Genomic DNA, 14,783 nt, shown 5'->3' with positions numbered 1-14,783 from the left:
TTCCCTACTTCTTTCTTACTTCTAATGGATTTTTGCAACACCAGTAAAACATTTCAGAGCACAGTCTGGTTAATGGAAGCAAAGTGGTACAGACATCCCTTCCTGTGAATCAACAAACACAACACATTTTTCAAACATATTTAAGGCAGAGAGAGATCCAACAGAATAAAATACTTGAAAAATACAACCCAAGACTATTTCCAGCTGGGACATCTTGACCATCTAGCAATGGTCAGCATGTTATTTTTATGTTTCATTCTCTCTTTTCGTAACATGTAAAACTCCCTACCCACTTTTTAAAAGTCATTCCACACCTAAAGAATTTACCTTTCATTAACGGCTATTATCTGCAATCTTTATTTTTCACAGAAAGCATACATTGTAATGAAGAAGAATTAAAGGTTAAAAATAACCTATGCAACTCTGAAACCAAAGAGGTCAATTCACCAAATACAAAGCAATTTATACTTAAAAAAAAAAGCAGCAGCACCTTTCAGCTGGATTGATTTATCTATATATAATTTAATGTCAGGGGAACCATTATGCTTCATATCCTGTAGAGAATTTAGGGGACCTAGATGAATTATCTGCAGGAGCCTTCTATTTATCCCATTGACATCACAGCAGTTCCAACAGAATCATGTAAAACACTTGGCTGACATCATACTCTGTTTAAAGGACCTCTGAGGAGAAATGATGAACATAATATAGTACGATCGCAGCCACTGCAAAATCTGAATGTGCTCATAACACAGAGCCTGAATATTCTGAAAGGAAACCTCAAGTTGTAATTCTTCTTTCTAAAATAAAATTTAAGCATTCAGTAAAGTTAAACAGTAAATCAATTCCAAATAAACTCAATTATATTAAGCTTTTATCTTTGTGACTATGACTGGCAATAGAAATACTGCTTTAAAAACATCGAATTCTCTCTATTCCAAAAACCAAAAATATCACAGTAGCAGTAATTTAATTGTGTTAATCTCTTCAACTAACATTGTTAAATAGATCAAAACTCTACAAAACTAAGGCCTAACTCCATAAAAGTTCATCTAAGTAACATCAGTCACTCAATTACTGTCTTAAAGACTACAGCCATGCAAGTTCTCGCAGGAAGCAGTTGAAGTATTTACACATTACAATTTTGCAGCATGCATTTACATTTCAGAACATTCACTTCTTAAAACACCTTTAATTTCACTATAAACTATCACTTTTGCAAAGAGTGATTCTCACAAATACCTAATTTGAATTGAAGTACAGAATATCTCAGATGACTCTGTTCAATTATCTAGTGAAATCAATTTCAATTAGCCAGTTAAGAAATACTCATACATAGAAGTCACTAAAACAATAAAACTGGGTTTTCTCTTCATCGGATGTTTATGGCACCCTTGGGTGCTATAATTGCTGGTGCCAACCTGAGCAATTCTGAGTGTTTAATTTGTACCTTTAAATCATTACTTACATGGAGTTTGGGGGGTTTTATGTGGGTTTTTGTGTATTTGCTTTTTGGGTTGGGGGTTAGTTTTTTGGTTGTTGTTTGGGGTTTTGCTTTTTGGCTGGTTTGGTTGGTTGGTTGGTTTTTTGTTTTGGTTTGGGTTGTTTGTTTTTTGTTTTGGAGTTTTTTGTTGTTTTGGTTTGGTTTTTTAAACAAAACATCTCCCTGACAATCAGATTTTCAGACATGCAGCATACATAAACAGTATCAACATAGCTTGATTTAAAGGGGCACTGAAGAAACACTTGATTCACTTGCTTTTATGCATGCAGTACAAACCGAGCACTTGTACTGCTGACACATCACACCGCAAAACAGCATTTTGTCACTATCTACCTAACAAAACTCTCCTTATAAAATGGCATCAAAAGCCAATTTAAATGAATCCTTGATATTTGAATAAAACTCTCCAATGAATAAAGCTACTGTGCAGGTAGAACCTGTCAGCAGAATGTGGATTTAAATGGATGTCCTATTAAAACTCCCCACCAGATAGATGAAATAGCCCAGTTTTTAAAAGTTAAATGGTGAACTAAACTTTCAAAAAGCATGAAACAAGTTTATCAAGTCAGTAAATTCACTTCTGCCTCAATTTATGCCAATGCCATAACAGAAACAATATTCAAATGTTCGCAGGATCAAAGAACGCGCAAGTAATCTGCAAGTCTCTTGATTCTGACTCAGGTTAAACATTTACAGAAACTACTGTCACAGGAGTAAGACTTGTCACCATTGCAACGTTAAAGAACTCAGTTCAGAAGTACTCTCTTCCCACCAGAGGGAGACAAATGATTGCAAAAGCATCATTTGCAAGCTCGGTTCTCTACAAAAGCATACAAAACCTGTGTTCACAAAATTAAATGGCTGCGGAGTGTCAGAAGTGCTACCGATGAAAGACTGACACAACGACTACTGCATGTTTCTGTCGTTCAGCACAGAAATACTAAATCTTAAAACAGTAGGCAAGTGCACTGCTGCCAGAGAGCTTACACGCAGTTTAAGTACGCACGAAACTGGCAACACAAAGACCAAAAAGCATGCGTTCTTTTCATTTATACAGGTATGTATTTTTATAGTCATAATGTGTAAGATATATATTAGAAATATTTGTATAATTATTTTCTAGGTAAAAACACCTTAAGTTTTTGATTCACGTTGTTCCATTTTTCCAAGTAAAAAATACATTCAAATAAAAGCAGCTTACTAATGTGACTTAACATACTTCAGTATGTACCAGTAAAAAAGTTATCTCAGTAGGAAAAAGGAAAAAAGTCAAAATGTTGAAAGCAACCTGAAACAGTTCTGGCGACCATGTATCGTGTGTCATCTTCTTAAGCAAAATAATCATAGTGAGTAATTACATCATTATTTTAACAGTGTCGTATTAGTACAGTTGCAAGAGTTGCAAGCTGTATATATAGCATGATTCTAAATAAAAGTATGCTATCAGGAAACTTCATCCCAGTAAAAACAAATTAACCCTGAAACACTAACAGAAATTTGTAAGAAAAAGATGCGACATTTCTGGAACATTTCAAGTAATTTCGCATTTACTTTGAATTCCCACACAGAGTTACAGCAGATTAAGTTAAACCTTCACACTCTGTAAGAGTTAATTTAATGTCATACAGGAGAAAAAAAAGTTTAGGAATGGTTTAACTTGCATGAAAAATGCTGCAGAGGAATACTGTATTTTCCTGTAACTGAAAATACAGCCCTTTTCAGAAGACTAAAAGGAGTGTGCACGTTGAGAGGACAGGAGAAGAAAGGGGAGAATGGGAAATAGTCACTTCTCCCCTCCCTAAACTGATCTTGTCAGAACTACATACTGCGTTAAGCAGCCATTGGATAAGAGAAGAGGAAAAGATAACCTAATTTGTCCCAATATCTTAAGCTTTGGCAGGGTAGGGCAATTAACACAACTTAAGGGTAATAATCATAACATGTGAAGCGTGCACTAAAAACTGTGGGGCTGGAGAGCACACTCCCTCTGAGCACAAACACTGACTAGCGCAGAGCTATGTGTCTTGCAAACACGCTTGTTCTGTGATGGCGGCAATGACAACCTGAGAAAACTATGCCTGCAGAACCATTAATGTGTTGAATACAAATTAAAAATACCTATTTTTTACTCCAATGACACAAAATACTGAAAAAAAAAAATCCAAATCTAAAAAAATTGAAGCCTTGAGTGACTTACAGTGCCGTAACATGCATTAGAAGCTATGTTTCAAAAACAGTGATGTTTCTAACAGCACACTATCACTTTATGTCTTGAATGAATTTGTTCCTCCTACCCTTGGTAGGAAGAGAGATGGCTATCTTTTAAAAGGGCAACAAATGATTGTGTATCTCCTGAACAGTATTTCTAGCTTGCTTCTTCCTAATATTTTCCCCAAAGAGCCTCTAAAGGACCACTTACAAAGCATCCTAACTAGGCAAAAAACAGCCACAGAAGACAACAATTCCACTGCCCAGAATTCTATGAGAGTAACTAGGTGTGGAAGAGAGATCAAATAATCAAGAGTGGGATGGAAACACTAATTGGAAACACTAATATAGCTGTGACACTGTCTGTCAACAACCGTCCTGTCTATATTAAGAAATCAATGTTTCTACAGAAATTTCTCAATGATCCAAACTACTCCCGAGCTATTTGTGAAAACAAAGGACCAATAAAAATCAATACCAAAAAGAGGAAAGTAGCCTAAATGCATACAAATAAACATGAATAAAAAAGAGGATTTGAGAGAATGGTGTTTTAAGAAAACATTTTCATATTATAAATCGGAACTTTTCATCATTAATCTACCTTCTATTTGTTACAGTGTACCACAGTAAGATAACTTATGTACTACAACCCCTAATCACACCATCGACATTCTGTTCAATTCAACTATAAAAATATAAGATAGCTTAATAATGTATTTGATCAAAAGACAAAGACACGAGCTCAGATACGCAAATGATTTGGTCCAAAGAAACTGAGTAAGTTTTTTCAAAAAGAGGCCGATTGACAAGTATTTTGTATAAAGGGTTCATAACTCCAGGGCCCCCTTATCACAATACAAATGTTTAATAAACAAATAGTAGTTGCCAATACATTAGCTGCGTAGAGAGCTCTGCACTCAACTAGAATCAAATGCATGCATCTCTGAAGACATATCCACTTCCTTTGCTCATGCATTTGCTGCTTTCTAAACAGAGTACTTTGTGTTATTGTGGGTTTTTAGAGGGCTCTTTGGACAAGCAGAAATATTATCTGTGCACTTCTTGATGGAAGTACTTGCAAAAAGGAAAAAAAAAATTACTACATTGTTAAGAGATTATACATGGGTTAAATGTAGCTTAGCTTTAACAGAAATAAAGATCTCTATCACTTATAACTTCCTCAAACTACAAAGGTAATGATATGTAGTGCTTAAAATAATTATATTTCTTATTTGGGCTATTTTGTTTTATTAATTGTTTTTCTTTAGCCTAATATGCTCTAAAGTATATTGAAAGAGGTTTTTTTTTTTAATAGAACTCCAAATAGTTAAACCTTAACCCAAGTCAAACATTTTAAAAAATACAAATTTTAAATTCATCAACTCTTATCTATTTACATATCAAAAGTTCAGAGTATAATTAAAAATCCACCTGTATGTGACAAAAGAACACTAGGAATAAAAGAAGAAAGTAAAAAACCCACAGAATTACTTAGTTAAAACAACCATTCTGTTACTTAAAGGCAAAAAACCCCAATAAGCCAAATCAAAACAACCTAGCTTATACTAAGCACAGGTGACGATTCTGCTGTTACATAAAACAGAAGTATATTTTGATTACTTAGCATTTCAAGGTTATCTCTTGTAGTCTTACGTAAAAAAAGAAAAAATCCAAGTTAACGCATTGCTTAGGTTTATTGGCAATAACAATTATTCACATCACATGAAGTTGACTAGACAGCTGGGGGGAGTTTGGGGGAATGGTTTTGGAGGGTTTGTTTTATGGGTTGGGGGGGCTGTATTTTGCAGGGTTGTTTGTGTGGGTGTTTTTTCTTTGGTTTTTGTGTTTTGTTTTTTAAACCACAAGGAAAATAAAACCAAGCTACTGCAATCCAATCAAGTGCTGCATAATTACTACTCAGGAATCTTTAAATCAATCCTTTAAACACACTGTATGCGTTCCCAGCAAAGATAAATCATGTAATCCCTTGACCCACTGCTGTATTTCATGTATTGGGGTAGGGAGGCGAGAAAGTAAGTCATATTTAAGACTGCAAAGTTCACAGAGAAAGCCACATATAAAGTATGTTTAATAAACTTTCTGATGATGAAAAAGTTAACTTATTGCACCTGATTTAGTAGATGCTTGTTTAATTTTCAAAAGTAACACTCCATTTATATTATGCTTATGTATATAAACAAATCAAAGATTTTTCCAACTCAGCAGATTTGTTTCATTTTTTAAACAAGTGAGAAACAGAGAACAGAACATAAAAGATGTAAAACAAGAGAGTGTCAAAGACTTAAGAGACAAAAAATAATTGCATGAGTTAGAAAACTTCCACAGTATTCTAGACAGGTAAAGAGCTGCATCAGCCTCAGACATCTACTTATAGGTCAGCTAAACACAACTGAGAAGTTATTCACAATGCATCATCACTTCAACAAAATACAAGGCCAAACAAAAAACCACTACCCCACCCACAAAAAAAGCCAACAAAAAAACCCCAACCCCACAACACAAAAAACCACACACAACACAAAACACAAGCAAACATTCCTGAAATTAAATTCTAATTGCTACGTTCTGGTATCTTAAAGGCAAAATTATTTTTTCTTATAGAAATTCACAGTAAAATGTGAGAAAGTATCAAGACATTTTGTTCCTACACAGTCTAACTGTATCCTTGCTGGACAGCCATCAAAAACCCATTTGACAAGTTGTTCTAAAACAGTACTGTAAAGCTAAGTTGGATTAGAACTGGCAGCTTACTTTCAAACATTTTTTTAAGTAAGAATCTCAAGTGACAGTGAAAGGTACCTATGTAGCTCATTCAGATTTATTCACCAAGCTTATGATTCTGCAAATCCCTACTTTTAAGTATTTAATTCTCACCTCATTGATTTAAGCTAGTTCTCCCATGTACTTCAAATAAAATCATTCTTTTACAGGAAAAAATTTTCTAAGCAAGATCTTCTCTTTTCTTTTTTTCTTACCCAATATTCTAGTCCTTTTCATGATGACTGTTCAAAAGTAAACTAGAAAGTTTCAACAGTTTTAAATTCCCTCAACAAATTCCTATTAAAGGTGTATCATGCAGAACTGTTGACATATCCATACTAGTACTTAGAAATAGCCTATTAACTGCTGTCCACAGCTAGATTATATAGGCTTCATTACTTCAAATTTGTCCATGTCACCACCTCCCTCCCACATGTTTTTAATCTTCTCCTAAAAGTTGTTTTTTAAAAAGCGGTAGCTTAAAAATAGATTAGGTCTAAGTTTTTTCGTGCCTTTTTATAATATTAGATTCCCTCCTTACCATGTACAGAATTCCAAATTAGGCTTGCTGGTTTAGGCTGGATTTATATTTTCACTATGAATTAACACTGTAAATTGATTTTCAGTTTTGTTCTTCTCTTCCCTTCAAAAATCTTCAGACCTTTGTGAAGCCTTTTAGAGAAGTGACTAGTTAGTTTTCCCTCTTTGTATGCCCTGGCAGTAGTATTCTCTGTTGAAGTCTTGATCTTTGCTTTTAATAACAAAATTTTTTACCATTTTCATTACCCTGTGTTTTATGTAGTTATTCCTTAATGGGAGTTTTTTGAAAAGCCTTCCTCCATTTTAAGTTAATGTAAGAAAACTTTAAACTATCAACTACTTTCCACTACGAATTCCAGAGTTAAATGTCAAACATCTGGTAACAGTTGTCATCGATTATCTTACCAAGCCTGGTACCAAAAGCCTTAAATATTTTAACCATTTTACGACGTAAGAGGAATAGTGGCAGGAGGTTAATAGGAACTGACCTATTCTAGTGTAAATGTCTGTCCAACTGCTGAGGGGTTTTGACAGCCGATTTTCACACAGTTTAACTGGTTCTTGAAAAAGGAGGATTACAGACATTATGAGTCAGCTTTAATCAGTCAAACAACTAACCTTTTGCTCTGTTTGCAGTTGGTCACATCTCTGCTTTTCATGGTTAAGTTCTTTTTCCAGTCTTTCAACTTGATCTCTGAGTTGTGCCGTTTCCTTTTCCAGAACAGAAGTTACCTTTAACAGCTCTTCTTTTTCTTTTATTATTTTTTCAATTTTAAACTGTAAAAACAAAACCACTGGGTTTTGGTAATTTTTCCCCCCTTCATTCCTAACAAATAAGTGGATAACAAATTACTCTAGTATTTGAGCAGAAGTACAAAATGTCTGCCCCCTAGCTAGGTTATTTCCCAGTTTTCCCCTTATTCCCAAATTTCTGAAGTTTCATTGCTTTAACTGAATAGTACTACATTACCATTAGACAGCACACTTTGCAGTGTCTTGATTTATACTCAAGTTTTCCTTCCTTAAGTGAAGTGCCTTTACTGTTCCCAAGTGACAACAACTATGGAGGAGCTAATTATGATGACAGTTTGGTGAAAAAACGGCTGCTGAGTGTAGAGACCCACACACACTCTCTAAAGCAATGTTTGAGGAATTTCACTAAAAAAAATGAACACACACAAAACTAAGGATCAGCATATGAACTGCGGCCTTTCAATACCTAAAGGGAACTTATAGGAAAGATGGGGATAGACTTTCTAGCACGGCCTGTTGTGACAGGACATGGGCTAATGGTTTTAAAATAAAATAGGGTAGATTTAGACTAGAAAAAATTTTTTACAATGAGGGTGGTGAAACACTGAAACAGGTTGCCCAGAGAGGTGGTAGATGCTACACTCCTGGAAACATTCAAGCTCAGGTTGGACGGGGCACTGAGCAACTCGATCTCGTTGAAAATGTCCCTGCTCACTGCAGGGGGGTTGGACTAGATGATCTTTAAAGGTCCCTTCCAACCCAAACCATTCTATGAACCAAGATAAATAAGAACATTTGAAAAATTCCTTCTTTAATTTTAGTACTATGAGTACATATCTGAAAAGCAAAAATATCCCAGATGTATCTCTGTACTAAGTCTCTTATCCCTGAATTTTGAGAACTGTAAATCAAATAAACAGCATGTATGTGCCTAGACGTAACTGACAAAAGGATAAGACACCTGATGGCAAGGTAAGGAAACTGTACTGTATGAGTTGCTTATTGAAAAACTGCTCAATTAAGTTGGTTTTGGGTTTATTTTTTATTTTGTTTGTTTGGGGGTTGGTTGGGGTTTTTTTAAGTAGTTTTCAGCCTACAAAATATCAACAAGCAAATGGAAACATCTTGACTCTGGATGTAAGCATACAAGTCTAACCACATCCATCTAACAAGGAACATGACATAGAACACTGCTTTAAATAAAACAGGAGCTATTCTAATATACTCAGGCACCTGCAATTATTCAGCTTAGTTTCCAGGGCTCTTTACTTGTGCACAAATAGAAGTATACTGGCTCTGTAATTTGTTTTTCTTACAACGAGCACCATTTCACAGAAAGGGTATGTTCCCCCCTTCAGTTAGTTGGAGGGTACAGACATGAGAGATGGGCTACCATCTACTCTCTTATGGTTTCCCAGCCTATGCTTAATGCTATACCATACCTGTAAACAGTTTAAAATCTTTAATTATTTGACCAGCAAATGTTCTGAACTCCAATCAAATAGTGGAGAACAAGGCAGAAATACATACATTACACATACATATGTAGGGTTTTTTTCTCCTTGTTTGTTCTTCAATACCTGTGAATGTATGTGTATATGTATGCACAAAAAAATAAGTAGTCGATAACACTTTAAGAATTGTTGACTCAAACCTCAAGTAGTCCAGCTTTTGTGGTCACCACTAACATATCAGAGTTTCCTTCATCTTCCATAGTGAGCAATTCTTCAACAGGAGAAGAGGTACGAAACTGGAAAGGTGTGCTTGCTCCACGGATTTCTCCTTTATGAGTCACGTAACAGAACTGGTAAAATTCTCCATCATCATTTGGTAGATAATATCCTATCAAAATAAATTCATATCTGAAGAAACATTCTACATAAACATAAAAGTCTCCATCTGGAAACAGATTATCCGATCATGTTTGACTTAGGAATTTCATGCTCATTACCTCAGTAAGGCACAGACAAATCACCAAAACCGCAGAAAGGAAAAGTCATCCTATTTAGTAACTTTCAACCCCCAACAATTTCTCCTACCTCTTAAGACAAACGTCAAAACAGTGTCAGGTAATACGTGCTATATGTACACATTACCTTATATACATTAGGTAATAGCTGCTGTTTATATATTTATGAAACAGATACAATCATTAGCAATCAGATGCCCTGAAGCTGGATCAGGACCACATTGTTATGTAACTGTTGTACAATCACAGAACAAAAAGTAAGCAAATTTTTGGCCCTGTTATACCCATACAACCAAAGACAACAGACAAAGACAGAATAACACGCAGTGACAGGACATCTGCAACTTTACCAGGTTCAATATTTTTTGCATTTTTTTTTGGTGGAGTAACCACAATTTACTTTTGCTATTTTTAAATGCCAAAGCACAGGAAAGTTCTGAATGGATGACACAAGCTGCAAGTATGGAGGGGGGCAGGAGAGTTTAAGAAACGGCTTTTTTTTAATTTAAAAAAAAAATAAATATTCTGGACTTCGCAAGGTAAGAATAAATCATGTTTCTTGTAGTTATGTAATACTACATGCTCCCAGCAAATTATTTAAGACGACTTTCTGAGTGACTATTCAACTGAACACTTAATTATCAGATACCCTAGCCAGCTTCAGTATGATACTAGGATAATAAATCTTCGGCTAATGTTCAATTCAGCAGGTGACATCACTCATTTCTGTTCATATTTCACCACAATTCAACCTGCCCCCTTTCTAACTTTATCATTAATTTCTATTCACCAACTTTTATTCCAAATTCCTGGAAGACTTTTCCCAGTACTCTTAGCTACTTTTCCTAAAAATGGTAAAACATTACCTGTGCTATATGGATAGTTCTTGTACCAAGCACTTCATGTTTCCATTACTCTTATACTTTATTAACTGTAGCTCAGGGAATAGTACCTCAATCTCAAAACCTGAGGATTCTGTTCTTCTGGACATGATTACACTTTCCTGTATGGCATTGCCGTTCAATTTAGCTGATTCAATGCTTAAACATGGTGACATTATGCAGAAATGAATTCAGAACAATCTACTTTGCAGCTCCAGCAAGTTTTAATATTGCTTCAGACAAACTGATAACTACTTAAAGTTTTTTCTCTTGTACCTAACATGTACTGGAGAGAACAGATTCCTGATTATTTTCTTCGCGCACACCTACTTGATCTTTAAAAAAAAAGTAAGTATTTAAAGCAAGTTGTACAACATTTACTACTTATCTCAGTTAATTAAGCTCCTGTAAGCTCTACTGATCTCATCTCAACAGCACTAAAATATCTTGCAAAACACAACTGGGAGACTATCTGAATGGAGATTAAATCTGGCAGCACTATAAAAGTGGAGGATTGTCAGCATGGAATGTAACAGATGGGACAGAGTTACCAGGTCTCTTCATATGTGGTAAAGTACAAAGGACTGATAATGGCATGTAGAGTCCTAAGTTTCCAGGTCACTTCTAGTTTCAGTCCAACCCAATTTCATTCATTCAGTGAATTTTTGGTAACTGTAAAAGAAACTAACGACTTCCTTTCAGTTCCTACAGAGCACACATACTTTTCATAGATTTCAAGGGTATAAAATGGTCAGATCACATGGACGTCATCATCATCAAAAGTACCAGAAAAAAATGACTCAGCTTAACAGAAAGAACAGTGGACTCATGAAAGTTATCGCTATTTGCAACTATCATTTGCAGTTTTAACAAGACAATTAAGTTAAGACAGTAGTCATTTCAGGACTTCAATTATTATTTTTTTCTATATATTTTAAGCAATAGACAGGCACAAAGACTAAAGCCAAGTCTGGGAACCAAAAAAGAACATAAGATGGTACATAAAATTCTATTAGTAATCAGAAAAGCATTAAACAAGTTTAATAGAGGTGCTCTTTTTACATGCAACTCTGAACGTGTGTAGATTTTTGACATTCATAATGTCTTGTGGCAAGAAGTTCTGCACATTGACTGTGTTATATAAGTATCATCTCTATCTCTATTTTCAACCTGTCACTCGGTAGCGTACTTCACTAGCTCCTACTTCTTTAAATAGGAACAATGGATAATCCACTCATGCCATGGGTAGCTGATTTTAGAGACCTCAGTCACTTCTCATCCTTTCCCTTTCCCAGGCTGAAAACCCTGGAAGGAAATTCTGAAGGTCACCTAGTCCAGCTTCCCACTCAAGAGACTGTTGTCAGCACCAGTCAGACTACCGTGACTGTGTCTAAGCAACCGCGTGGAATTCCCATCCTTCCAAACCAGGGATACATGTTCAAGTGTTGTTCTACTCCCTCTGGGTAAAAAAGTTCTTCCTAATGCCAGACGTAAACCTCTCAAGCCACAATCCATGGCCACGGTCCCTTTTCATATTTAATGAGAAGAGTATGGCTCCCATCTTTGTAACTCCACACCTTTATACAGAAGCTATTTCTTAATTTTTCATCTTCCTTGTTGCGCTTTGTTCATTTGTTCTACCAGATCTTTTTTGATATTGCAAAGAGGAGGGAGAGGATCTGATCTCCACACAGTGTTGAAAATACAGTTATATTATAGATTTGTACAGTGGTATAACATTTTTTGTTTTGTTCTTAATTCTTTTTTTAAAAACTTCATTTTCATCAATTCCTCAATGTCAAAAGGCCCTCTGCAACTCTGACTATTCTGAATCTTCACCAAACCTTCATTTACATTATTTACTCTGACAAGAATCGCTCTACAATGACAGCAATGTTTAAAGTCCAGAGACTAAAGACAATGTAAAGACACAATGTGTTGAGATGCCAAGATTAAAAAGCGCTGCTGATGATTAAACAAAGTAATTTTCTGTATTTTAGCATTTTTCAGCTAAGCTTCTCTATCTGTCATTAATATTGCCCATTACTATGTAAAAACGTAAGTCACACGCTTCCCCTTACAATTTTCTTGACACCTAAAATAAGACTGAACTTCACCCAGTGAAGTGTGAAAAATTCTCCTCCAATTTACGTTTGTAAAAGTCTAGAACTATTATTCAATCCTCAGCAATGTCATGAGCAGGTAAGTATTTAAAAAGTTGTGTAGGCTGCAAAATACAGGTAGATACTGCTTTATATTCACCTTGAAAAGTCAGCACACAGTTAACAGTTGATCCTTCCACATAATTTTCTGGCATAGGTGACCAAAGAAATGTGTAATAGTCTCTTGCAGTACTCCAACCAACCTAAAATAAAATAAACCACAACAAAAAAAGACAGAGAAAACATTAAGCAGAAGAATTTGTTATACACAGTTAAGATATCATGGTCTGGCCTTTACAACGTACTGTAATATGCATATTTCTGCTTCAACATGCAATAAAAAGATACTTAACAATGTTTACAAATCAGGAATATTTTAACAAGCATGTCAAAGATTTAGCATGAATTTTATTAAGCTTGTTACCTAAAGCAATAAATGGGTCTAAGGCAATAAAAGGGTCTATATAAATTAAAACACCAGACAGTTTTCACTATACATTAAACTACTATTTGGAACATTTTCTTTTTTCTATAAACATACACATTACTATATTAAAAATACAAAAAGATTAATTCTGAAGTTTATAGTGAGATTTTCTTATGCCGACTATTTTGACTATTTTTCAATGCTGACTATTTTGTGTCCACAATCCAACAGGTTCATCAGAAAATAAAAAGGAGGAAAGAAGAAACAGTGCTCTCATCTACTGAAAAGGCCAAATCTGACAGGGCTAAACTAGCACATTTTGGACAACTTCTGCAATACTAAAGATCAGCATTTCACTGGAATGCTAATTCTCCCATACATACATACTATGTCTGCAAGGAAAAAAAAAAAATTTGCACAAAATCTAACTCAGCTAAGCTGCTGCAGTCTTCCCACTAACTCAATAAACATCTGCTTTCAGACTTTTCATAAGAGCGCAGTTCTGTACAGTAAGAAATGCTCTCCTCTGAAGAAACATATTCTAACCAGCTTGAAATACATGCATCTAGACCTGAAACTCAAAGTAACTACTGTAAAGCAACAGATATTAATTATTAAGGAGAATAAATGTATCTGTTTTATTCCACTGACTAAAAAAAAACCCAAACAAAAAACCACCAAAAACTTTGTCAAAAGTTAGGTGTTGTATGATTTAACAGTAACTGGGCATACTGTCTTGGAAGAGTTAAGAAGAGGAAAGAGCACAAATTGTTTACCAATTTTTATCAGATAAGACAACATTTTAAGAGGAAGAAGAAAAAAATACCACAAAAAAAAAATAAATATAAAGTTACCAACCATGATTTCTATTATTTCAATAGACAAGACTTCTAAACTTCAAGTTCATACCAAATCCTCCTTTATAAAGGATACATTGCAATACTGTATTTTAAAAGCATAAAGAACTGTTTTCTTTAAGGAGGTGTCAACTTTAAAAAAGAAAACAGATGTTTAAATAGGCAAAGAGAACATCAGAACTTTTTATTTATAGCAAATTGTATAATTTATAGCAATTACGTATGTATACAGACACACATTTCGTGTATGAAAATTAATAATTAGCATTAGTAAAAAAAACTCTGAATACATTATTCCATAGATGTCCATTACACTTCTTCACTTTGTATTAAAAAGTGTGGGAAAAGCTAACATTTGGAAAAAAAGAACTGGACTGAGATGACCAGGTCTTTTTTATATTCCTAAAAAACATGGATGAACAACAGCAAAACCAGTTGAAATTTTCATTTTGCTAACTGCAGTCATTTCTTTGAGGCAAGATTCATTAGAGAGAAGCAGTGCAGACTCTTGATGCATCCACTAGAATGGAATCACCTACTACATCTTAAGCCTATTCTTAGCCAAAATTTGAAGTTTTCTATGGTATCTCTTAACAAGAAGCTTTAAAGATGTTTATGAAATGAGATTTCTTGGGGTTCTTATTCCCACACTGTTAAATATCTCAGAAATAACAAGGAAGGGTCTTCCAGTAATTTGAAGG

At 34.7% G+C, this 14,783-nt stretch overlaps 1 protein-coding gene across 1 annotated transcript in view; it reads right to left on the bottom strand.

The window, feature by feature from the left end:
- Positions 1-14,783, bottom strand: part of LOC104166357 (tax1-binding protein 1-like) — a gene marked incomplete at its 3' end in the record, with an annotated part of 33,560 nt that overhangs the window by 5,209 nt on the left and 13,568 nt on the right. Inside the window, exons 2-4 of the mRNA XM_009706247.1 lie at positions 12,899-13,001; positions 9,441-9,628; positions 7,652-7,810 (exon numbers count right to left, since the gene is read on the bottom strand). Coding sequence (XP_009704549.1) covers positions 7,652-7,810; positions 9,441-9,628; positions 12,899-13,001 — 450 coding nt within the window. The remainder of the gene's footprint in view (positions 1-7,651; positions 7,811-9,440; positions 9,629-12,898; positions 13,002-14,783) is intronic.

This window comes from Cariama cristata, unplaced genomic scaffold (assembly GCF_000690535.1).
Source record: "Cariama cristata isolate BGI_N322 unplaced genomic scaffold, ASM69053v1 scaffold29168, whole genome shotgun sequence".
NCBI classification, from domain to species: Eukaryota; Metazoa; Chordata; class Aves; order Cariamiformes; family Cariamidae; genus Cariama; species Cariama cristata.
The sequence above is the reverse complement of the archived record's forward strand: the minus strand, read 5'-3'. Positions and strand labels throughout refer to the sequence as shown.